The sequence below is a fragment of the Typha angustifolia genome, chromosome 9, assembly GCF_048772165.1.
Source record: "Typha angustifolia cultivar Huaian chromosome 9, ASM4877216v1, whole genome shotgun sequence".
Lineage (NCBI taxonomy): Eukaryota > Viridiplantae > Streptophyta > Magnoliopsida > Poales > Typhaceae > Typha > Typha angustifolia.
In genome coordinates, this window is record NC_133247.1 from 12,911,724 (window position 1) to 12,933,936 (window position 22,213).

The 22,213-nt window shown below is 37.9% G+C and overlaps 3 protein-coding genes and 1 non-coding gene across 8 annotated transcripts; all 4 read left to right on the top strand.

Annotated features, from left to right (window-relative positions):
- The first annotated feature begins 129 nt into the window (after nucleotides 1-129).
- On the top strand, nucleotides 130-7,104 carry LOC140767899 (putative disease resistance protein RGA4). Of its 2 annotated transcripts, none has more exons than XM_073107983.1 (3): nucleotides 130-5,602; nucleotides 5,720-5,771; nucleotides 6,596-7,104. In XM_073107983.1, exon 1 carries the CDS (start codon nucleotides 1,431-1,433, stop codon nucleotides 4,941-4,943), a length of 3,513 nt encoding a protein of 1,170 aa, XP_072964084.1. In that variant the 5' UTR covers nucleotides 130-1,430; the 3' UTR covers nucleotides 4,944-5,602; nucleotides 5,720-5,771; nucleotides 6,596-7,104. The 2 variants fall into 2 exon arrangements, with proteins under 2 accessions (XP_072964084.1, XP_072964085.1); XM_073107984.1 differs by lacking the exon at nucleotides 6,596-7,104 and having other exon boundaries at nucleotides 131-4,880; nucleotides 5,448-5,602; nucleotides 5,720-6,228.
- Nucleotides 7,105-7,343: 239 nt separating this feature from the next.
- Nucleotides 7,344-10,503, top strand: LOC140767900 (uncharacterized). The gene is made up of 5 exons (XM_073107985.1): nucleotides 7,344-7,489; nucleotides 9,169-9,352; nucleotides 9,481-9,579; nucleotides 9,674-9,825; nucleotides 9,901-10,503. The coding sequence occupies exons 2-5, from the start codon at nucleotides 9,191-9,193 to the stop codon at nucleotides 10,280-10,282; spliced, it is 795 nt and encodes a 264-aa protein (XP_072964086.1). The 5' UTR covers nucleotides 7,344-7,489; nucleotides 9,169-9,190; the 3' UTR covers nucleotides 10,283-10,503.
- A 561-nt stretch (nucleotides 10,504-11,064) lies between these two features.
- Nucleotides 11,065-22,157, top strand: LOC140767897 (disease resistance protein RGA2-like). Of its 4 annotated transcripts, XM_073107981.1 has the most exons (5): nucleotides 11,065-11,305; nucleotides 12,118-12,248; nucleotides 16,990-20,712; nucleotides 21,051-21,108; nucleotides 21,739-22,157. In XM_073107981.1, coding segments are annotated over exons 3-5 (3,762 nt in total). In that variant the 5' UTR covers nucleotides 11,065-11,305; nucleotides 12,118-12,248; nucleotides 16,990-17,009; the 3' UTR covers nucleotides 21,740-22,157. The 4 variants fall into 4 exon arrangements, with proteins under 4 accessions (XP_072964082.1, XP_072964083.1, XP_072964080.1 ...); XM_073107982.1 differs by lacking the exon at nucleotides 21,051-21,108 and having other exon boundaries at nucleotides 21,741-22,157; XM_073107979.1 differs by lacking the exons at nucleotides 21,051-21,108; nucleotides 21,739-22,157 and having other exon boundaries at nucleotides 16,990-21,042.
- On the top strand, nucleotides 22,012-22,083 carry TRNAQ-CUG (transfer RNA glutamine (anticodon CUG)). Its single transcript has one exon. It is a non-coding gene; the product is annotated as a tRNA-Gln (tRNA).
- Nucleotides 22,158-22,213: the final 56 nt, after the last annotated feature.

Here is a 22,213-nt window from a genome sequence, read left to right on the forward strand (position 1 = left end):
CACTGCAATGAGTGATGGCAATTGCATGCCCAGTTATAGCCACCACTGCCATAATTTTTTGGATAAAATTAGCCACCGTCGTTGTCGAAGTATCATTAAACGATATAGTTCTCTAGTAGTTCAGAGCCATGCATGTTCACACTGCAGCAAATCCTTCAAGAGCTTTCAGGCATTAGGAGGTCACCGTGCAGACTTCACACAGGAAGGAGATGGAGGAAAAGAGAAGAAAGCATGCAGGAGCCATGGTTGCTGAGAGGCCAAAGACTTGAATTTGATGCTGAATAATTATTGCTATTGTTGGTTTGAATTGTTTCAGTGAGAAACCATTGTTCTCGATTTATCTCAATTTGCATGCGTCCATGCTATGGCATTTCTTTTAGACAGAGACATTTGAATCGATTCATGCATGATCTAGTAGAAGCTCCATGAAGGATAAAAATCCGAATCCAATAAGCACATGTTAGTATTTTACTATTGGACCAATAAATAGTATAATGGAGTGGTGACAAAAAAAAAATGGAATTCAAGGTTTGCAAAGAATCCGACATACTTCAATGGCCCAACGCAAAAGATCTCAACTTTGGTCGGAGCGCGGTGGAATTTTCAGGAAAGGAGGAGATGGGTATCCGAGTTTTTGCTAAAAGGTTCAATTTTGTGAAGAGGGTATGTACAATTAGGATGTGGGGTTTTCTTTTGCCAATGCTCCAAAGATTGAAGCTTTATTACGAAATAGCTTGCGTGGTCGCTCGGGAGCCCCTTTTGTAGGTGAGGCAATTAGGTATAGATGCTTTTCTCCGGGAATAGTTTGACTGTTATTGAGATATATATATATATATATATATATATATATATATTTTGCTAGAATAGTGCGTAATGATGTGTGTCATATGTCTTCATAAATAATCCATGATTCCTTTTCTTCTTCTTTTTATTACTTTTATCTTTCGGCAAGTTGTTGAACTGACTGCATGCCGATTGGGCATCATTTCTCTTATTATTCTTGTTCATCTTTCAGTAAAACTTTGCAGGTAGAATTCCTTCTTTTTCTTAAACTGTAAAGGCTACATGTATACTTTTTAATATCAAAGCCATAACTATCAACCAGATCTAGCTATCTTACTTCACAGCGCCACAAAATGGTAAATAGGATATCAAATTTAGTTGGTAGTGGCTTTTGGGACTGGGTCTCCACCGATAACCGTACTTTTCTTGTAGCTTTTTCATTTTTGGCATTGATTTCTTCCTACTTATCTCTGATCAATCCTCTTGCCCATTGTTCTGTTAGCTTTTCTTTTTCCCCTCTCTCTTTCTCTCTCTCTCTCTTGAAATCATTCATCCCCTGCTAATCTTTGTTTGCTTAGTTCCTGGCTTCCTCCTCTCTGGATTCAGTGTTCTTGCCATTAGTAGGGAAGAGGGTCTTCTTTTTTCATATGGCAGAGATTGCGGTGGCTGGATGGTTTTCATCTCCAATCGTAAAGCAGATGATGGACACTGCTTCTTCCTACTTAGAGAGCCAGCGCAATTGGACGAAGGACATGAAGAAAGACCTCGAAAATCTTGATACTGCCCTCACAGAGATCCTTGCCACGGTAACCACTATCGAGAGGCGGCGGATCAAGGATGAGAACCAGAAGAAATTGCTTCGCAAGCTCAAAGACGCCGTTTATGATGCCGAGGATGTGCTGGATGAGTTTGATTACATGGTCCTGAGATCAAAGGCGGATAATAGAACCGTAGTAAGTTACCTTACCTCATCTTCACTTCAAATTAGCAAGCGTTTGCTAGGAGCTGACCAACCCAAAAAGAAGCTGACTGAAATCTTGAAGAGATTAGATGAAGTGAAAAAAACTGCAGATTGTTTACTTAAACTGGTTGGTTTAGATGTTATTGCTGCAGGTAGAACTCCTGAGATCTCATCATCACGCATAACTAGCTCTTCTATTGAAGAAGATCAAATTTTTGGCCGACAAGATGAGCTGAATAAGATTGTGCAGCTGTTACTTGAGACAGATGATGAACCTGGATCTAGCAGTAGGCATATTCCTATTATTTCCATAGTTGGTGTTGGGGGTGTTGGGAAGACTACTCTTGCCCAGCTTGTTTACAAGGATGCTAGCATACAAACAAACTTTGATCCGAGGATCTGGGTTTGTGTTTCTGATACCTACAATGAAATTGGGCTTACAAGAGATATTTTAGAGTCAGCATCAGATCAGAATCACAGTGATATAAGGACCTTTGATAAGCTGCAGAAGGTCCTTAGTGAGAAGTTAATTCGCAAGCGATTTCTTCTTATTTTAGATGATGTTTGGTGTGATGAGGAAAGGACGGATTGGGAGAACGAGGTACTATGGAAGAAGGTGTTCGCTCCTCTTAGTAATGGGTCAAGAGGATCCAAAATTTTGGTTACAACTCGAACGGACAAGGTCGCACAACTGCTAGGTACAATAGTTTCAGAACCTCTAAAGGGATTAGTAGGTGAAGAGTATTGGTCGTTGTTCAAGAAACATGCATTTGGTGATCAAGACGAAAATCAGCACCCAAAATTAAAAGAAATTGGCACGCAAATTGCTGAAAGACTAATGGGTTTACCCTTAGCAGCAAAGGTGGTTGGACAGCTGCTAAAAGCTAATCTAAACATTGAAAAATGGAATAAAATTTTGGAAAGTGATATATCGGATGATATAATGAAGGTTCTAAGATTGAGTTATCAACACCTACCAGAACACCTCAAACCATGCTTTACATACTGCAGTTTGTTTCCCAAGGATTGGCGTTTCATGCCAGATAGGTTGGTCGATATGTGGATTGCACAGGGTTTTGTTCAAACCCAGGGCAAAGATAATGATGTAGAAGATATAGGGAAAGGATACTTCAATGATCTAGTGTCTAGATCTTTTTTCCAGAGATCATGGCTAGGGCTTCCCATAGAATATGTAATGCATGACTTAATGAATGACTTGGCCCGAAACATATCAAAGGATGAATATTTGAGAATTGAAGCTGATAAGTTTCTGGAAGTTCCACCTACTGTTCGCCATTTGTCTGTTGCCTCTAGTTCATTGCAAGTGCTTGAGAAGATACACAAATCGAAAAAATTGCGTACCCTGCTAATCTGGAGGAAATCATGGCACTGCCGGAAAGCATCTCTCAAAAGTGATCTATTTAGAAAATTCAAAAGCATCCGTGTACTGGACTTGGCTGGTTGCTGCTTGGAGAAGTTGCCAAGATCTATAGATCTACTCATACATCTGCGCTACCTTGCTTTCCAAGTTCCTATTAAGCCATTGCCTGAGTCACTGAGTAGGTTTTACCATCTAGAGGTGTTGGTAGTAAATGGTCATTCTTGCCGTGAAAGTGAATGCGTTAGCTTCCCGAAAAATATTGATAGCCTGATCAAGTTGAGGCATGCTTATGTTACAAATGTGGGTGGTGCCATAATATCTGGTTTTGGAAGGCAAACTTGCCTACAGGGATCAGGCGAATTCCATGTGAAGAAGGAGAGGGGACACAAATTAGGAGAGCTGAAGGACATGAATAAGCTTCGAGGAAGTCTTAGAGTTAAGTGCCTTGAGAATGTTGAAAGCAAGCAAGAGGGTGCTGAGGCCCATCTAGATCACAAAGAACACATTCATACACTGACGCTTGAATGGAGTGACCATGCAAGGGCTAGCATTTGTAATAGGGATTCTGAAGTACTTGAAGCCCTTAGGCCACATCCAAATCTACAAAGATTGAGCATAATAAGGTATGGTGGAGTCAGGTCTCCCAATTGGTTGGAGGCAAACTGGATGAGCAGATTGAGCTCTATTTGCTTGTACAACTGCATGGGGTGGGAAGTTCTGCCACCTTTGGGACAGCTCCCATCTCTGGAGTGTCTAGAAGTGAAAAATATGGCTGTAGTAAGACAAATAGGCCATGAATTCTATGGAAATGGAGAGGTGAAAGGGTTTCCATGTTTAGAGGATTTACTTTTTGATGGAATGCCAGAATGGGTAGAGTGGTCTGGAACAGAGAATGGCCCTCTGTTTCCATGTCTACAAAGACTAGCTATCAGTAGATGTCCACGATTACTAAGAACACCGCAATTCCAATTCCCTAGTACATTAAGAATAGAAGTGGATATAACATCAGGATCACTCCCAGGCTCATCTTTGTTGAACTCATTGACATTATCAGCGCCACATTTTATCCTAAGAGCTAGCAGCTGTAGTTTCCTTAATAGCAGCTTCCATGCTGACCACTTAAAGAGTATTCATGAGTTGGACATTAGAAAATGCAAAGAGCCCATGCCAATCTCAGGGTTTCTGTTACTAAGCTCCCTCAACATACTTAGGCTAACTCATTGTTCAGAGCTGCTTGCACGTGAAGTGGAACATGATGGCAGAGGCATCCTCCCTCCATCACTCGTATCTCTTGAAATCAATGACTGTAAGGTTGTAGCAGATTTATTGCCCAGATACCTGCAGAACCTCACCTGTCTTTCCACTTTAACCATTATCAGCTGCCACTCTATGGCTTCCTTATCATTGGGACTAGATGTGCACCACCTTACTTCTCTACAAACTTTGAATATTAAAGAATGTGAAGTCCTAACTTCATTGGTTGGATTACAATCTCTCGTCTCCCTTAGGAAGTTGATGATTTCAGATTGCTGCAGATTTTGTTCTCTTCCTGTTGATTTGGAGAGTCTTACATCCCTCAAGACATTAGGCATATGTGGATGTCCTGATATGAAATCACTGCCACAGAATGGCCTGCCTGCCTCTCTTGAAACAATCTTGGTGTCAAGATGTCATCCAATGTTAGAGAAGCAGCTTCAAGAGAAGGAAGGCCCTGAATGGAACAAGGTTGCCCATGTTCCTGAAAAGATTCTACAGGTATGTAAATGTACTACTCTATCTGGAAAGGTAAAAGACAGTTCCAACGTAATATATACTTAGAAGGTAGCCAGTGAATTTGTAGTCTGTGAGTTGGAGAGCACAAAGAAGGAACCAAATTGAAACCACTGTCACTTTACAGGTATCCCATAATGCTTTACTTGCTTGCTCAGGAAGTTCTTAATTGAAAAACATACATAACACATATGCTTTTCCAATGGAATGGTCATTTTCCTCCATAAAAGAACCAATGGATGTCCTTCATAAGTGTTTCTTGTACAAATCCTCCAAGCCTTCACTGTTTTCCTGTTACCAGTTGGCCTTCCTCTCTTGACCTCGTTATTCTCTCAACTACATTGTCAAAAAGGTTTAGCTCAATTACATTGTCTCGTTATAATAATGTGCAGGAGATGAATTTTTTTCAAGGTAATATCCAAGTTATGCCATACAGACCTTAACGGTTCCAATGCTATAACCATCTGTCCTTTAGTTAAGTTAACGATTACTTTTGGCTGTTAAACTCCTTTTATTGTAAGGATATTTACTTCTGATCATCTTTGGTGGCAGGTAGAGCTAAATCACTTGCTGATGTTTTTTGAAGAAAGTTCTGCTTGATGCTGAATTCCTAGTCATTCGGTTGGTAAATCATTCTAAAGCTTGTACTTGCATCTTCTCCTCTGAGCTGCTTGTTTCTTCTACCACAAACCTTAACTAGTTCCCAGGTACATCTTTCTAAAGCTCATATATGCTTTCAGCTCGACCAATATCGCCCTTTTCTGTGGTTATTCTTTTTTTATCAAATGGTAAATTCATCTAAATTTATCTTCTTTTTTTATCAGGATTTGGAAATCATACTCTTAGCCTGCAGGGAGGATTAACTTAATTCTCTAGGTAATGAATTCTGATAGCAGACTCAACTTCAGAAGCATTACTGCAGTAGCATAATTCTTTTCGCTTATTCAAGCGCAATAGGATGATGAGCCTCGACTTTTTTTGTATCAAAGGTTATTTTCTCTTCGGTAAAGTAGACTACTGATAGTATTAAGTGGAGAAAAGTGAAATAAAGAATTCCCATCTCAGCTGAAGACTTCAATTAATCAGCTCTTCTTAGTACAACCTTACTGTGAGATGATCTACTTCCTGATTGAGTTGGAAGAAATGCATTTGAAAAGTTTGTAGAAGATGGACTACTCCTTCGTATTCGATATCAAATTTACATTACAAGCATTATTTGCATGTATTCCTGATTGTTGTAATTATTTGATTCAATGGACAATCTGGAACGCTGAATATAACTCTGAGCATATGATTGATTACTTGGTGAAGGTTACTTCTTATAAAAATCAGAACTATATATAAATTTCCATTTGCCATTTCCTCAGATGTTTATATGAAAAACTGAAAATAATTTAAATTATGCTTTACTAATTCAATATTTACATTTTGAGCCTTGTGTCTATACGGATATGAGTTGGAAATAGTATTCTAAAAAATCAATATCCATATATGCCTATATATATAGTTTAAAATATTATAAAAATGGTGATATAAAAAGGTCATTTTGTTATTTGTTTTTTTTAATGTGGATTTACTTTTCTTGCACATATACTGATATGATTCGATCTATATTGGCTCTACGCGTGACATTAAGTTCATGGGAATAAGCCTATTTATCTAGTTGAGTAAGTAGAATCAATAAAATCTATTTTTGTCAGGGTTTCGAATGTAAGGACCGCGTTCGAACGGGGTGGTTTTAACGTCGGCATCACATTCGTATCGACAAAGGACGGAATTGGCGTGTTCGAACGCCTACATCACGTTCGCATCGACAGAGAACGAAAATTTTGCGTTCGAACGCAATAGGGCGTGTTCGAACGTACTGCGGTAAAAGTGTGGGTGAAGTTAGGGATTGTTAAGGTTGTTTGGAGTGTTTTTATGTTAAATATAGAGTCCTTAGGGTGAGCCTCTATATATATGTGGAGGAAACCCTAATTGAGATTTTTTATCTGGATTGGAATGGGCTTTAGCCTCATTTCCTTTTCTCTTGACTCTAGCCATTGACGCCCTCTCCCACCTCCTTTTTTTCACCGTCCAAGACTTTGGTCGACCTCTTCCAACCTCTAACCTCCCGCTTCCACAACAACTTCTCTCCCTTTACACCACGAACTAACCCTAGTATTCATCTAGCCATTGGAGGGCTATCAAATTAGGATATAAGTTTCGAAACCGTTGCGGATCAGATTAAGCCAGTTCGTAACCTACTATTGTGGTATAATTTTATAATATTAAAAGTTTTTTAAATAGATTCAAAAAATAAATATAGATATATTTGATATTCCATCTATAACTGTGTATATATTTTATAAATATGATGATTAAAGTTGTCTGTCTGTATCTGTATCGAAAAAATACGGATACTGATGCGATTTTATCATTGGTCTAAATAAATTTCAATTGTGTAGGGGTCGAACCACAAAAGACTAAAAAGTTAGGGAGTCATTTGAAAATTTGCCTCTCTATTCTACGGACCGCTTCGCCGTTCGCTCTTCCCTACTTTGATCTCCACTCCAACCCCCGCGACTTTCTGCGATCCAAGAGGCGACTCACAGGTATTACTCCTCGCTCTTCTCCCTATCATACCACCACCGTAGCATTCTCAAATTGGCTTCAGATCTGGATCATTCCTTTGTTGGTATCTAAGAACATGCAATTTCTTGCTCTGTTTGATTAGTTGGATAATCTCCCATTCGGAATGGGAAGCGCTGTGTTAAACGTATATCTGGCTAGAATTTAGTTGCTTCCTTAATTTGAGGAGATGTGTTTCGCTCAAGGTACAAATTTGGGAAGCGAAAGACTTTAACTTTAGATTGGAATCGGTTTTTGTGTTGAGATCTCCTCTCCTGGGACTATAGTTAATAATGCTTCTTCAGTTGGTTAGAAGGGTTTTTTTTTTTTTTTTATTAACTGCCAGTAGATTAGATCTCAAAAGAATGGTTCTTTAAGATACTTAGAAGAAAGTTACTTTGTAAAGCATGTTTTGCTTACGAAATGAGGAATTTGCCTGCTGCATCTATGGTGGCATGCAATCTTTGTTTCATTTTTCTTGTAGTATCCCTAACATAAGATGTCCTTTTCAACTTGTGAACATGATGTTATAGAGCTTATTGCTTATAGATTTGCTTGTTGGTTAATCATTTGCTTTAGTAACTGTTACGAAAACTGGGAATGTTAGCCTTTTATGCAGATAGTTTAGTTTATATAGATAGAATTATGGTTTGTTGATAATTCTGTTAATTTGAGTAGCTTATTTCTGAATTAGGGTGTCGAAAGTTGCATTTTTTATTGATCTAATGCATATTCTAACCTTACATTCCAATTTTCACACAATATTGAGAAGAGAATTAGTCATATTGGTAACTATCTTGAGCTCTTGTGATCTCTTGTTTTCCTTTTGGGAGTTGTCGGTTTACAATATAAAAATGAAGGTTACTTTCTCTACTCAATTTTTGGCAGGGTACACCTGGCAATAATTTTGTCTATACTTTAATACATTATATATAAGCAACCAATTGCAATCAATTCATTACACAGATGTCCAAATTGACCTTAAGCATTGGATGGTCCAGTGCCAACACATGTTATGTTAGACATCATGCAAATACTTCATCTTTAACAAGATAAACGGACTCATTAGATACATGACATCCATTTGGTTAAACTTGTTCTGATCACTGCCAATGATGTGGCACCATTCCAAGTGTATGTTTGATCATAAACTTCTGTATTAAACTGAACAAAGATCTAGTATCGCATGTGAAATTTAGGTTCCAGAAGGACCACAGTTACATTTTAAAGAGATTAAGAAAAATGTTTAGACTTTCTAGGAGACAGGGTCAAGTGATTGAGAAAACGCGAATCATGTTAAATGGGGATGGTGTAGACTTAACTCTTACATTTTCTTGTGCATCATCGATTCCTTGTGGAGGGGGATATTATAATTATAAGGGAATGATGGAGTTTCTGTAATGTGCTAAAGATTTCAGAGTGCTTTGAAGGATCATATTGATTTTTATTTTGTTATACTTTCAGTAGTCCTAGTTCTTGTGCATCAGTCTTATTACGTTTTCTAAACCTATGACCGGTATGTGAATAAGACAACATTTTAGACCATCAGTCAACTTGTAGGTTACTTTGTCAAGTCCTGCAGCTGGCTATCATGCTTGTCGTGCTGGAATATAGCTGTCAGTTGTCAAATAATGCTTTTCATTAACATTTTGTGTTTGTTCAGTTCTTCAGGTGCTTTCACAGAGATGAATAACAATCTGGGAGGCTCAGCTGGGATTCCCACAAACTCTCAGCCAAACCCTTTCGGAAATGCCTTCTATGGAGCTGGATCTGGACTAATCCGTAGTGGGCTAGGAGCATATGGGGAGAAATTTCTAGGGTCAAGCTCTGAATTTATGCAAAGCAATGTGAGTTGGACATAATGACGACAGCGTTCATCGTTGTAGTAGGACTATTTCACTCTCATTCTGCAGATTTTAGATCTGATATTTACATTCCATAGAGAAGCTCAGAACTTTTCATTATTTGTGGACAGATTACAGAATACCTATCTGACCCTCAGTATTATTTTCAAGTAAATGGTCAATACGTGAGGAACAAATTGAAGGTTATTTTGTTCCCCTTCTTACACAGGGTGAGGGATAGTTTATGTTCTAATTTTCCTATGTCTTCCTGGTTAGCTAACTGTAATTTAAAGTATTGTACCATTTTCTGTTGGTTTTATCCAGGGACATTGGACAAGAATTACTGAACCAGTTGGGGGAAGGCTTTCCTACAAACCTCCTATTCATGACATAAATGCACCAGATCTGTATATCCCTCTCATGGCATTCGGTAGTTACGTTGTCCTTGCAGGGTTCGCTTTAGGTGTTTTTGGAAGGTAATGTGAATACTTTGGGCTTCTACAATCATATAAGAATGACTTCACTCTGAAAAACATTACTCCACTGTGCAGATTTACCCCAGAAGCTCTGAGTCTACAGTTCACAAAAGGATTAGTAGGCTGGTTTCTTCAAATCCTGCTTTTAAAAAGTTTACTATATTCCTTGGGCAGCGGTGAGGCACCATTGCTGGACCTTGTGGCCTATGCAGGATATGGATTTGCCGGTATTTCTCTTGCAATTTTGGCTAGGATCATCTGGAGTTTCTCGTACTATTTTCTGCTGCCATGGATGTGTGTGTGCATGGGAGTTTTCCTGGTGAAGACCATGAAGAGGGTTCTTCTTGGGGGAACTAGGAGTTATGAGAAACATCCTAGCAGGAATCATTATTTTCTTCTCTTCATGGCTGCAGTCCAGTTTCCTCTGCTGTTCTGGCTCAGTAACATAAGTCGCTGATGCTTCATTTTCCTACCATCAATTGGCAATCGAGTTTGTAGGCGACGTCTTGCTGTAAATCTGTTTAAAGACATGCTGTTGATTGCATTCTGGTACCCTGACCGACCTTTATTACGTTAGAAGAGCCTTGGAGACTGCTCATTCTCATTTTCCCTTTTCTCTGTGCATTGCTTCTGTAAGATAGTTTTCCCTCATTTAAGATGGTAGTCTTTTTTCACTAATTTTCTTGTCATATTCTCTTTCAAAAGAAGGGAAAATTATAGTGTTAAACTATTTTCAGTCCTGGGAGTTATTACTTCAAAGATTTAGCAGACGGTAATAATTTGAATAAATATGGTGACTTCCTTAGCTATTATATAGTATAGTTACCCTATTAGAGGTGGGATCACTAGGTTATTAGTTCAACCGAGGTTACTCGGTCGGTCAAACTGCTGATTTTTATGTATGATTACTTTAAATATTTTAAATATTATATATAAAGTTCCAAATACTAAAACCTTTAAAAAAAAAATCTATAAAAGCAATAATATATTTACACAGAATTTTGTTCTAACATGTATTACATGGCTCGGCACTACTGTGGAAAGCTGTTTCCCCCTTAAACTAGGGTGAATCAGTGTGCTATTCCATTATTTGGCTCTTCTTATCACCACTTATCATTGTCAAAATACAAGCCTACAGTCTTCTTCTTCTTTTTTCTTTTTTAATAATAAGAGAAAGCATATATATATATATATATATATATATATATATATATATATATATATAAGAAAGGAGGAGTGGAGGTGGCCATTCTCCTCTACCTCCCTGTTGACCCAGCAAATCCATGCTTTCCCCTCTTTCTCGCTTTCTTTTTCTCCCCAATCCTTCTCCCTCTCTCAACTCGGTGGCAGCCCCTCGCCGTCCTGGCTCCACGCCAATGTCACCATCTCTGGCCACCGAAGGCAACCGGCGTCACCTCCTCCGATAAGTCCACCACCACCTCCTCCCACTTCATCATAGCTCAAAACCCCACCTTTGAAGGTAATGGCAAAAGAAAGATTTCAAATAAGCAATCGTTATGACTTACGAGCTTTACATTTGCATTATTTATTGAAAATTTATGCATTCAATTATCCCATCTTCTTTATTTAGTCAATATTGAGGGTGCTAAGTCCTAAGTATACTTAGTTGCTAGAACTAAGCAGCAAGTCAGATGTAGGTGCAATGATCTGTTTGCAGATGTAGGTATATATCTATATATGAATGTAGATATGTATGCGAGTAAGTGTTCAAAGTTTCAGTTTCCGTTTGGGTTTCAACTTGGTTAAAAAATGAAATGTTTCAGTCGATTTCGATTCTAATTTTGTTGTAATGGTTTCATACAAGTTGGATTCATGTCAAATCTAACTTTGAATTTAAAGCATACATTAAAAAATTATTACTATGATTGTTTCGATTGAATGCTAGTTTTAGAGGAGAGTTTCGGATCAAATAGAACCAAAGTGCAAAATATTTTAGTGAAACGACTGGATTTCAATCGAAATCAAGTATGCTATCATCACTTTGTTTATCGGAAAGTTGTTGCCCTAGTTACTGTGTTAGTCAAATTACAAAAATAATTTGTTCATTATTACCAAACCTATTACCAATGCCCCTTCTTCCTTGCATACACCTAACGAAATATCGTAGCATTTATCTTTACTCTTGTGCATGTGAATCTCCTATTCTGGGACAACTACACACAAGTATAGGTGTAAATTGTGGCATGGCTGCAACGTGTCTCCTTGCATTCGACTTTCCCTCTCTCTATCATTGTGTTTATTTTGTGTAACACATAAATGCATAAACTGAAGGAAACAATACCACAGAGCCATGCATGCAAGTGACACGAGATGCGAAGAACCAAGTATGAAGGTTGGCTAACATACATGTTGCAGCAGGGTGGTCAAAATTTCCCTTTTTATAGCCAAGTGGACATCCTAACGTAAGTATTCTTTTATTATTAAGCAATAATTCAGATGTGTGACGATTGTTATGTTGTTGTTTACCATGAAATATACTATCAAGCATTCGGTGCAATACATTCATTTTGTATGTTACTAGTTTATATTCAGCATACAGTGAATTGCTATTTTGGCTTTTGTGTTATAAATGGACATCTTTCGTTATACAACGTATTCCTTTTATTTAGGATATACGTGCACATAAGTCTTCACCCTTATGTCTCACTGTACACACCTAGTCCTTAACATCAAATAAATTGAAGGCTGAGTATGATAGTACCCTAGAATCTCCCGGAGCAAGGTGTGGAGACATGCATTTTTAGTGTTATTATTGTCGTGCAAAACTCACAATTAGATGGAGAGTAGCATAAGTGATTTTCAAACGCCCACAAATAAATCCGATAGGAATAACAATAGATTAGGATAAACAAAATATTAGCAAAGCTAATATTAATATCAAATGAAAAATTCACAATCAAGATGCTAAATATAGAGAACTTCAAATACCCAAGCTAATAAAAAATTTCAAATATATACAAACCACAAATAAGAGAAAATGAAATATCTGGATCCGGACCTGCAACTTAAGTTTCTAACCCCCCTTCTCTCTCTCTCTCTCTCTCTCTCTCTCTCTCTCTCTCTCTCTCTCTCTCTCTCGGGCGAGCTAGGGCACTTGACGAAGCGACGGCGATGGTGACGGCGAGCGATCGGTGATGGGTAGCTCAACGACAAGATCGACGGTGAGCGGCGAAGCTATTAGGAGGGGTGCCGTGCGGCACCTCTCATGGCATATGCCGGTACGCTGTCGGCACGACCATCCATAGTGGGAGTGTTTCTGTCAGATGATGCACTTCGCTTGCTAAATTTTCTACTTTTGCATACCACCCCTCGTTTCACGTGCCTGTACGCTGTCAGTATGGCTATCCATAGTGGGAATTTTTTTGCTAGATGATGCACCCTGCTTGCTAAATTTTCTACTTTTCAATCTATTACTCACTGTCAAAGCTTTAGATAGAGAGTCCGTATGAACTCGCTTATCCATCTTACGATATTTATTATTTATCAATGTATTTGTAATATAATCATAACAAATTGATTCTTTTTTATACAATAAGGCAGTAGTCAAATGATCATATACATTGGGCAATAAATTCAATAACATCAAAGCTTTGTCCTTATTCAATATCCCCACATCCAAATTTTACAAATCTACAAATAACTTGTTGAAGGTATTCAAGTATTTGGCCAAAGGTGTTTCAATTTTATATTGAAATTGGAAGAACTTTTTTATATAGAGCTTGATTTTTGATGCTCTTAGAGCATCTCCATGGGAGAGCTCTATATTTGGAGCCCAAAGAGCTTGGTGCACTCCAATGCACCGGGCTCTATATTTATTATTTAATTAATATAATATATATATTTATATATTATATTTTAAAGTACTTAATAAGTCCTCTTAATGTTATTATTTTTTAGTAAAAAATATATGGTTAGAAAACTCTCATATATCTTTATAATAAGACTAATGTTTAATAGTTTCAGAAATAATTTTAAATTACTTTTGTTTTAATTAAACGTATCGAAATTATATTACACGAAATAAAAATAAAAAATTTAAAATAACTTAAATAATTTAATATTATATTGATTTTAAAAATCTCGATGAGACATTTTCAATGGTACTATTTTTGTTAAAAATTGACTAGCAAAACTAATTATATATTCAGTTTAACTAATTAGATTATTTAATAAAGGATACAAATAGAATTTAAATTTCCAGATTAAGCTTTTGTAGGGCAAAATTAGAATTTTAAAAAGTTAAATAATACTAGAGTTGGGCTCTAAATTTTTAGATAGGGGCTCCAAATTTGGAGCTCCATTATAGCTGGCTACAAATATGGAGCCCCATTTGAAGCCCGGTTGGAGCTCCATCGGGCTCCAAATTTGGAGTTTTGGAGTCCGGTTTGAGATGCTCTTAATCATGAACTTATCCTCTAATTTTTTCGATAAGCTCTTCATTGATGTCTCATTCATTATAGAATACTTTTGGTCCTTTGCAAGATAAAGCAGAATCATGCTGCAAGCTTATCGATTCATTTTCTTCTAATTTTTGTCTATGATTTCTTCGGGCTTTCGTTCAATGTAATGTCCAAATCTTGTTGAAATAAGGCATCCATTACTTCACATTGCCACATCCCAAAATTATTAATGCTATCAAATTTCTCTCCAAATTTTGCATTTGAAATTTTTTTTCTCAATTTGGATGATTCCAATATTTTTACAAATCAATACACTAAATCTAATGCTATCGCTAAATCTAAAGGCTTAGGTTTAGACCTTTGGCTCTGATACTAGAGAGTAGCAAAAATGATTCCTAATCACCCACAAACAAATCTAATAGGAATAGCAATAGATTAGGGTAAACTAAATATTCGCTAAGCTAATGTTAATATCAAATGAGAAATTCACAATCAAGATGCTAAATATAAAGAACTTCAAATACCCAAGCTAAACAAGAACTCCAAATATATGCAAACTATTATGGCCCGATCTCGGCTACCCGATCAAGCTCGGGTGCAAGAAAGCAATCTGCGCAGTCGGAGGAAAATATTTGTCAGATATTCTCCCGTAGCTAGAAAATTATGAAACCAATGGATTCGTTTCGTATTTTTCTGATCTACGTTTTTGGTATTTACAGTATTTGCAGACTATAGCTAGAGTGAAAATAGGCAAAGTTATGGTAGATGTGAGGATGATTGCTAGTGGTGATAAAGGAGATGGAATGGACACGAGATATAGGTAGGGTTTGCACAAGATGTTGAGTGAAGAACGAGGGGGAGATGGCGGTTGATATCCTAAGAAGGAGGGTCCAACAGTCGATGAAGACTAAGGGTAGCCGGTATCGAGGTGGCACACGACTAGAGTTTGAGCGAGGAGGGATAACATTCAGAATAGAGGAAGAAGAAATGTTAACTCAATATTCATCGAATCAGAATAGGGGAAAAAGAAATGTTAACTTAATATTCATCAATAATCTAATAAAGTTGCCTTCCACATCTTAAGAGGCTAATCTAACGAGCAAAACAAAAAAATGATAAACTTAAAAATAGTGCTTTCTCGCCGAGTGCGTTCGAATGGGGTTGAGCACGTTTAAACGGGTAATTTACGTTTTCTGTATGTGCGAACGTATGTAGACGTTCGAACGTGCAAATCACGTTCTCTGTATTTACAAGCGTATACAGGCATTCGAACTGGGCGTTCAAACGTGATTTCCCCGTGTTCGAACACGAGAGCCAAAAAATTTTTTCTATAAGAAAATTAAGAAACCAAAATATGAAGCCATTCATACACGAGTCTGGTTCGAATCACATCACAAACCACAAAGAAGAGAGAACGAGAGATAAAGTTTATGTGGTTCAACAATGTGCCTATATCCACAGGCAGTGCAAAGCTTCAATCCACTAGTAGAGATGCAAATATAAGTGTCTCTACACTCCAATCTCTCCCAATACAATAGAGAAGTGCTCTCTCCAAAAGCTCTCTCCTCTTGCAAAACCCTCGCTCTATTTTTCTCCCTTTATGAGTGATATGGAGGAAAAGAAATCAACGAACCGTTTGAACGAGTGGACAAACGACTTTGAATGCCTGTGCATGCTGTAAACACATTCTACAAACCATTCGAATGGGTGGATTGCGTTCGAACGCCCATGCACTGCTGCAAACCTATTCAAATGGTTCTCGAACATTGGCTCATTCCAAACTCTCAAGTTATCAAACGTTCGAATCGTTCAAATAGAGATAAACGTTGTTTGAATGCTGGAACAAAAATTCAAAATGCCAGCAATATGTAACAAATCCATTCGAATGTTGTCAACCCGTTTGAACGGTTTTTTTTATTCAAGCCAATTTTCAACAATTCATACTATTATTATTAGGGCTTACTTTTGAGGTCCCAGTCTGTAAATCCTAGACAATTAGACAAATTGTCTACCGGGTATAAGCAAGCGTTGAATATTGTCATGGCTTATCCTATCATTTACCTGTGCTTTAAAAAAAAAACTTTGTAGAAGATTGGGATCATGTGGGCTCACTTGATGTTGTTTTATATTTTCAATTGTGGATCAAGAGTTGGTGCAGGTTTTAGCAGATAGGTTGTCACGGCCTATGTGAGTCTATCACTAGTAAGTAATTTTCATTTAAATGTATCATCTAAGTTGTATGCGTGGATCCTTTGGAATCCACTGGAGAAAGTGATTTCTTTCTTAGGCTTTCGTGGCTGTCTAGACACTCATTGAAGTTAGCCACATGCATCTGTTGAAACAGATGCTGGGCGTGTGGTTGAGCTCGGGTATTACAATAATTTTCCTTGTTGCTTTTATTGGAGTATTTTTGTACTAATGGTCTCATCTCACTTATCTACCATCTTGCTGCAGTTTTGTTTCCCCTCAAAATTTGGAACTTCTCTTTTACCCATTACCATTGAGCTTTTATTTAACATGTATGTGATCAAATTTATCTAATCTGTTCAAAACTATGGTTTGGATGTTTTTATGTCGGCCCAGACAGACTCTAATCTTTCTTTCCGTCTTCTTGCTCCATCCAACTTCATCTTTCATTTTGATTTAGCCTAGGAGTTTTCCTGCATTCTTCATTCCATCTTTGACTTTATCTTTGCTTCTTCTTTCTCCATCCACTTACATTAGGTGTTGTTGTATGTTGCAGAAACGTGGTGCTTCTTTTATATGGCTGAACTATCAATAGCTAGTGCTGTAGGATGGCTTGTGTCTCCTATTATCAAGGTAATGATCAACAAGACTCGCTCCTATTTATCGAGCCAGTGTAATTGGCGGCTGAGCATGGAGAACGATCTCAAAACGCTAGAGACCACTCTGATGCAGACCCTCATGGTAGTGGGCATGGCAGAAAAGAGGCAGAACTTTGACATGAGCCAATTGACACTGCTGCACAAAATTAAAGATGCAGTTTATGATGCAGAGGATTTCATGGATGAGCTTGAATATTTTCTGCTGAAATCAAAAGTTGAGCACAAAAGCTCGATGAGCCGCCTAGCCTCCTCCTCTCTTAGTATAGGCAAGCGTCTAGTTGGCCATGACAAGTTCAGATCAAAGTTAGCAAAGATACTGAAGAGCTTAGATAGAGTTAGAACCAACACGAAGACATTTCTCCAAATGATGGGGGCAGAGAATTGTGATGTCATACAACAACCTGAGTTCGCACAATGGCATATAACTAGCTCCTTCTTGCATGAAGACAAAGTTTTTGGGCGAGACAAGGAGTGTGAGGCTCTAATAGAGCAATTGCTTCAGATAGAGGGTAACACTGAATCTAACAATGGATATAATCCTGCAGTGCATCCTATAATTGGTAATGGAGGCATTGGGAAGACTACTGTTGCTCAACTGATCTATAATGATGAAAGAATAGCAGATAATTTCAAACTGAGGATGTGGGTTTGTGTTTCTAATAATTTTGATAAGATCAGACTTACCAAGGAGATCTTAATATCTGCATCTGATGATAAAAGTGTTGACTTAACAAATTTCAGCTATAATATACTCCAAGAAGAACTTAAAAAGAAACTGGATTCAAAGAAGTTTCTTTTAGTATTAGATGATGTTTGGTATGATGAGAAGGTCGGAGAGACTACAAATAAGGAAAGATGGAGGGAGTTGCTTGCTCCTTTGAAATATGCAGAGAGAGGGAGCAAAATTTTGGTGACAACTCGAATGCAATTAGTAGCAACGATGTTGAATTCAGTGTGCCCATTCTCTTTGCATGGTCTAGACAACAAGGATAGCTGGTTACTTTTCAGATCATATGCATTTGGGTCTGAAAATCCAGATGATCATCCAGAATTGCAAAGTATTGGTAACAGGATTGTTGAGAGGCTGAAGGGCTCGCCCTTAGTCATAAAGGTGGTGGGAGGGCGATTGAGTGCTAATCCCAATGCCGAAGAATGGCATAGAAGTTTGAAAGATGATGTATCAAATGACGTCATAACAATGCTAAGCCTTAGTTACAAAGGCTTACCAGATCACCTTAAGAACTGCTTTGCATACTGCAGTTTATTCCCCAAGGATTGTCTTCTAGAGCCTGACCGGTTGGTTAATATGTGGATCGCACAGGGTTTTGTTCAGCCTCAAGGTAGTACTGGTCTGAGCATAGAGGATATTGGACAGAGCTATTTCCAGGACTTATTATCTAGATCATTCTTCCAAATACTTAGACGCGGTAATGAAACATATTATGTTATGCATGACTTAATGAGTGATTTGGCCCTCTATGTTTCTGAGGGTGAATACTTTAGACTAGAAGATAACTTTGCAAAGATACCACCATCGGTTCGCCATTTGTCTGTTTGTTCTGTGATTGTAGATCAGCTTAAGAGTATCTGTGAATTGAAAAAATTGCGTAGTCTAATATTTCACAAGAAATCTGAGTTTTGCTCAAACATTTTCAAGCAAGATGATGTGTTCAAAGAGTTGGAAAATGTGCGTGTGCTGGACTTAAGTGGTTGTTGTTTGGAAAGGTTGCCAGATACCATTGATCATTCAATTCACCTGCGGTACTTAGCTCTCCAACACACTTATTATCCACTGCCTGATTCGATCTGTAAACTGTACCATCTACAGGTGTTATCTGTACACTATCATCAATGTCTTTCCATTGGAAGATATGTTAGTTTTCCCAGGAATACGAGCAACTTAACCAGCATTTCGCACATTAATGTTGATGAATACATTGTCATGTTAGCTGGGATGGGCAAACTTCCATGTCTTCAGGGAGCAGGAGAATTACGTGTTGAGAGGAAGAGAGGACACAGCATAGAAGAGCTGAAGAACATGAACAAGCTTCGAAGGAAACTTGCTATTAAGTTTCTTGAGAATGTCGAGAGCAGGCAAGAGGCTGTTGAGGCTCAGTTAGATCACAAAGGACACATTACTAAACTGCATTTGGAATGGGGATCATCTGCCAGGACCAGCGTGTCTGACAAGGACACTGAAGTACTGGAAGTTCTAAGACCACATCCCAGTCTTGAGGATCTGATCATTGTAGGGTATCCGGGTACCAAGTCTCCCACTTGGTTGAAGTCAGATTGGCTTAATAGATTGCAATATGTTCATCTCCATGATTGCAGGGGGTGGAAGTTGATCCCGCCATTTGGACAGCTACCATTACTCAAAAGTTTGAAAATCACTAGAATGAATGCAGTAAAACGAGTCGGTCATGAATTCTATGGAAGTGGCATGGTGACAGGATTTCCTTCTTTGCAGGAACTATGCTTTGCAGACATGCCAGAATTAGTGGAGTGGCCTAGAACAGAAAATATCTCACTGTTTCCTTGTCTTCGCACTTTAAGTATTACTGGCTGCCCAAAGTTATCGGAATTTCCTCCCTGCCTTCCTACACTAGTTGATATAGATATATCTGCAGTATACTGTATAAAGCTGTCCACCAATGGTTGGTCGATAGACTCAGTGAAGCCACTTACTGCGTTGGAAGCTAGCACATGTATATTCCTAGATGTCTTGCATCTTCATCATCTGGAGTCTATACAAGATGCAGTTATCCACTTTGGTGGAGGACCCTTGCCAAAGAGTGGATTTCAGGTTCTCAAATCCCTTGAAAATCTGAGACTGCATGGATGTACCGAGCCGCTAGATACTGCATTGACCCAAGTGAAGGGAGAGGATGGCAGTGCCGCGCTTCCTCCTTCACTTGTGTCTCTTGAATTATCCGAGTGCGCTCTGACAGAAAACTTATTTTCCAATTTGCTGCAGAACCTCTGCCTCCTCTCTGTCTTGCGATTACAAGGTTGTTCCATTTTAAGTACTTCTGAATCAGCACTCAGTTTGCACCAATTGGCAAAGCTTAAAAATTTGTACATTTTTGGTTGTGATGGACTGACATCTCTGGCAGGATCAGGAGTGCTAGTCTCCCTCAGATCTTTGGAGATAGCAAGCTGTCCTGAATTAATATTACTTCCTGGTCTGGACAAGCTTCCAGCCCTTGAAAAGTTGATCGTAAGGAACTGTCCTCAAGTAGAAGCACTGCCCACGAATGGCCACCCAGCAGTATTAAAGGAGTTGCTATTTGAGAATTGTGATAGGCTGGTATCATTGGAGGAGTTGCAAGACATTGTATTCCTTAGAAAGATGGAGATTAGAAATTGCGCCAAGCTAACAACTCTGCCTAAATTGGATATCTTTTTCTCCCTTGAGATTTTGATCATACAACAATGCCCAGAATTGAAATCACTTCCAGAGAATGGTCTTCCTGAATCTTTTCAAGCTTTGTTCTTGCATGGGTGTCATCCCACATTGCAGGAGCAGTTCCACCAGATGAAAGGTCCTGAATGGGACAAGTTTGCAGTTCTTCCAAAAAGATTCTATTATACTGGTGGGTCCAGGCAGCATATAGAAGGCAAGTTGGCTCTTCAGTCTTTTAAAGGAAAAAAAAAAATATATACATATATATTTTTTAATTATGCACAAGTTTTGCTTCATGAATTTGGTTAGTGAAGATGTATCACTTATCCTTTCTTCTATGAGATAACAGATGAATCATATTTTGCAAACTAAGTTTCACGTAACCTATAAATGCTTCCTCTTGAGCGAAGACTATAAGCTAAGTAGAATGAATCGAAGTTATCTTTAGTTTTATTTCACTTGCTATAACATATTTTAGAGCAATAAATTCACCTAAGTGTTCAGTTTGTTTTGCTAAGGGAATCTTATGGTTGTAACTTGTAACTTCTGCAGATATGGCAAGCACAATGTATGTGGAACTTGAATTACAACAGTACCTAAATGCTGAATGAGGAATTTTTTTGTTTTTGTTTTTAGACTTCATATGCAAGTATTGATTTTTCATTTTTGTCATTTTTTCTAAATTTTAGAATTTTTTTGTATTTTTAGATAATATTTAGAATTTTATGTAATTAAAAAATAATCCGATCCAATTCGAGTGGTCTATCTAACCAATATGTATTATTTTTTTGGGAAGTCGATCCTGATCTTGATCCTGATCCCAATCCCAATTTTTCGAACCTTAGAATTGGCCATCAATGCAATTTTGAGACTCTGCAAGCTTCCAATGCAGAATAAGGATTTCCCATGAGTGAAACATGGTCAACTTGGGCACAAATATTTTTATAATGCATCAACAAGAAGAGACCTCATCTACCCTATTTCTCAGATTGAATTACCTAGTGGCTGTACTTTTTGCATGCAGATACCTTGGAGCATGTAAATTCACGAGGAAGCTAAACCAAGAGTTTTTTTTTTTTTCCCTCTCTTTTTGATCAATTTGAGTTTAACATGGGAACTATATGACTTAGGTGGTCCAGGATAATGTATAATCATAAAGTTTCACACTACTTTCTTGTTACAGAGCTTTATGGAATTTAGCTTGGATTTCTTTACCTCCATATCCTTATGTTTCTTTATCAGGTATTATAAAGTGAAGTTGCTGGATGGTTTCTGAAGAGTGAAAAATACATTATGGACTTTTAACTTGCCACACTTTCCATTCGATGATCGAGTTCTCCAGAAGGCTTTTAAGTGGAATAAGATTCTGAATCTCTCCCTTCAGATCTACATTCTATATTTTAGAAATTGATGCTGCAGAAGTATATTAGCCTAAAAGGGATTGATTAATTTATATGTAATATTGATTTTCAAACATATATATGTGCTTTTGTTATTAAATTTTTTGTGTGCTGGTCCCATGGTCTAGTGGTTAGGACATTGGACTCTGAATCCAGTAACCCGAGTTCAAATCTCGGTGGGACCTTTTAATTAAACTTCTTTTCTCTTTTGTCTTGCAAAGCCACAGAGGAATAATACATTGAGAAAAGAGCAGCACTATGTTTCTGGGGGCTTTGTCCTACAACAAGTGAGAAGAGAATTCCTACAATCATCAC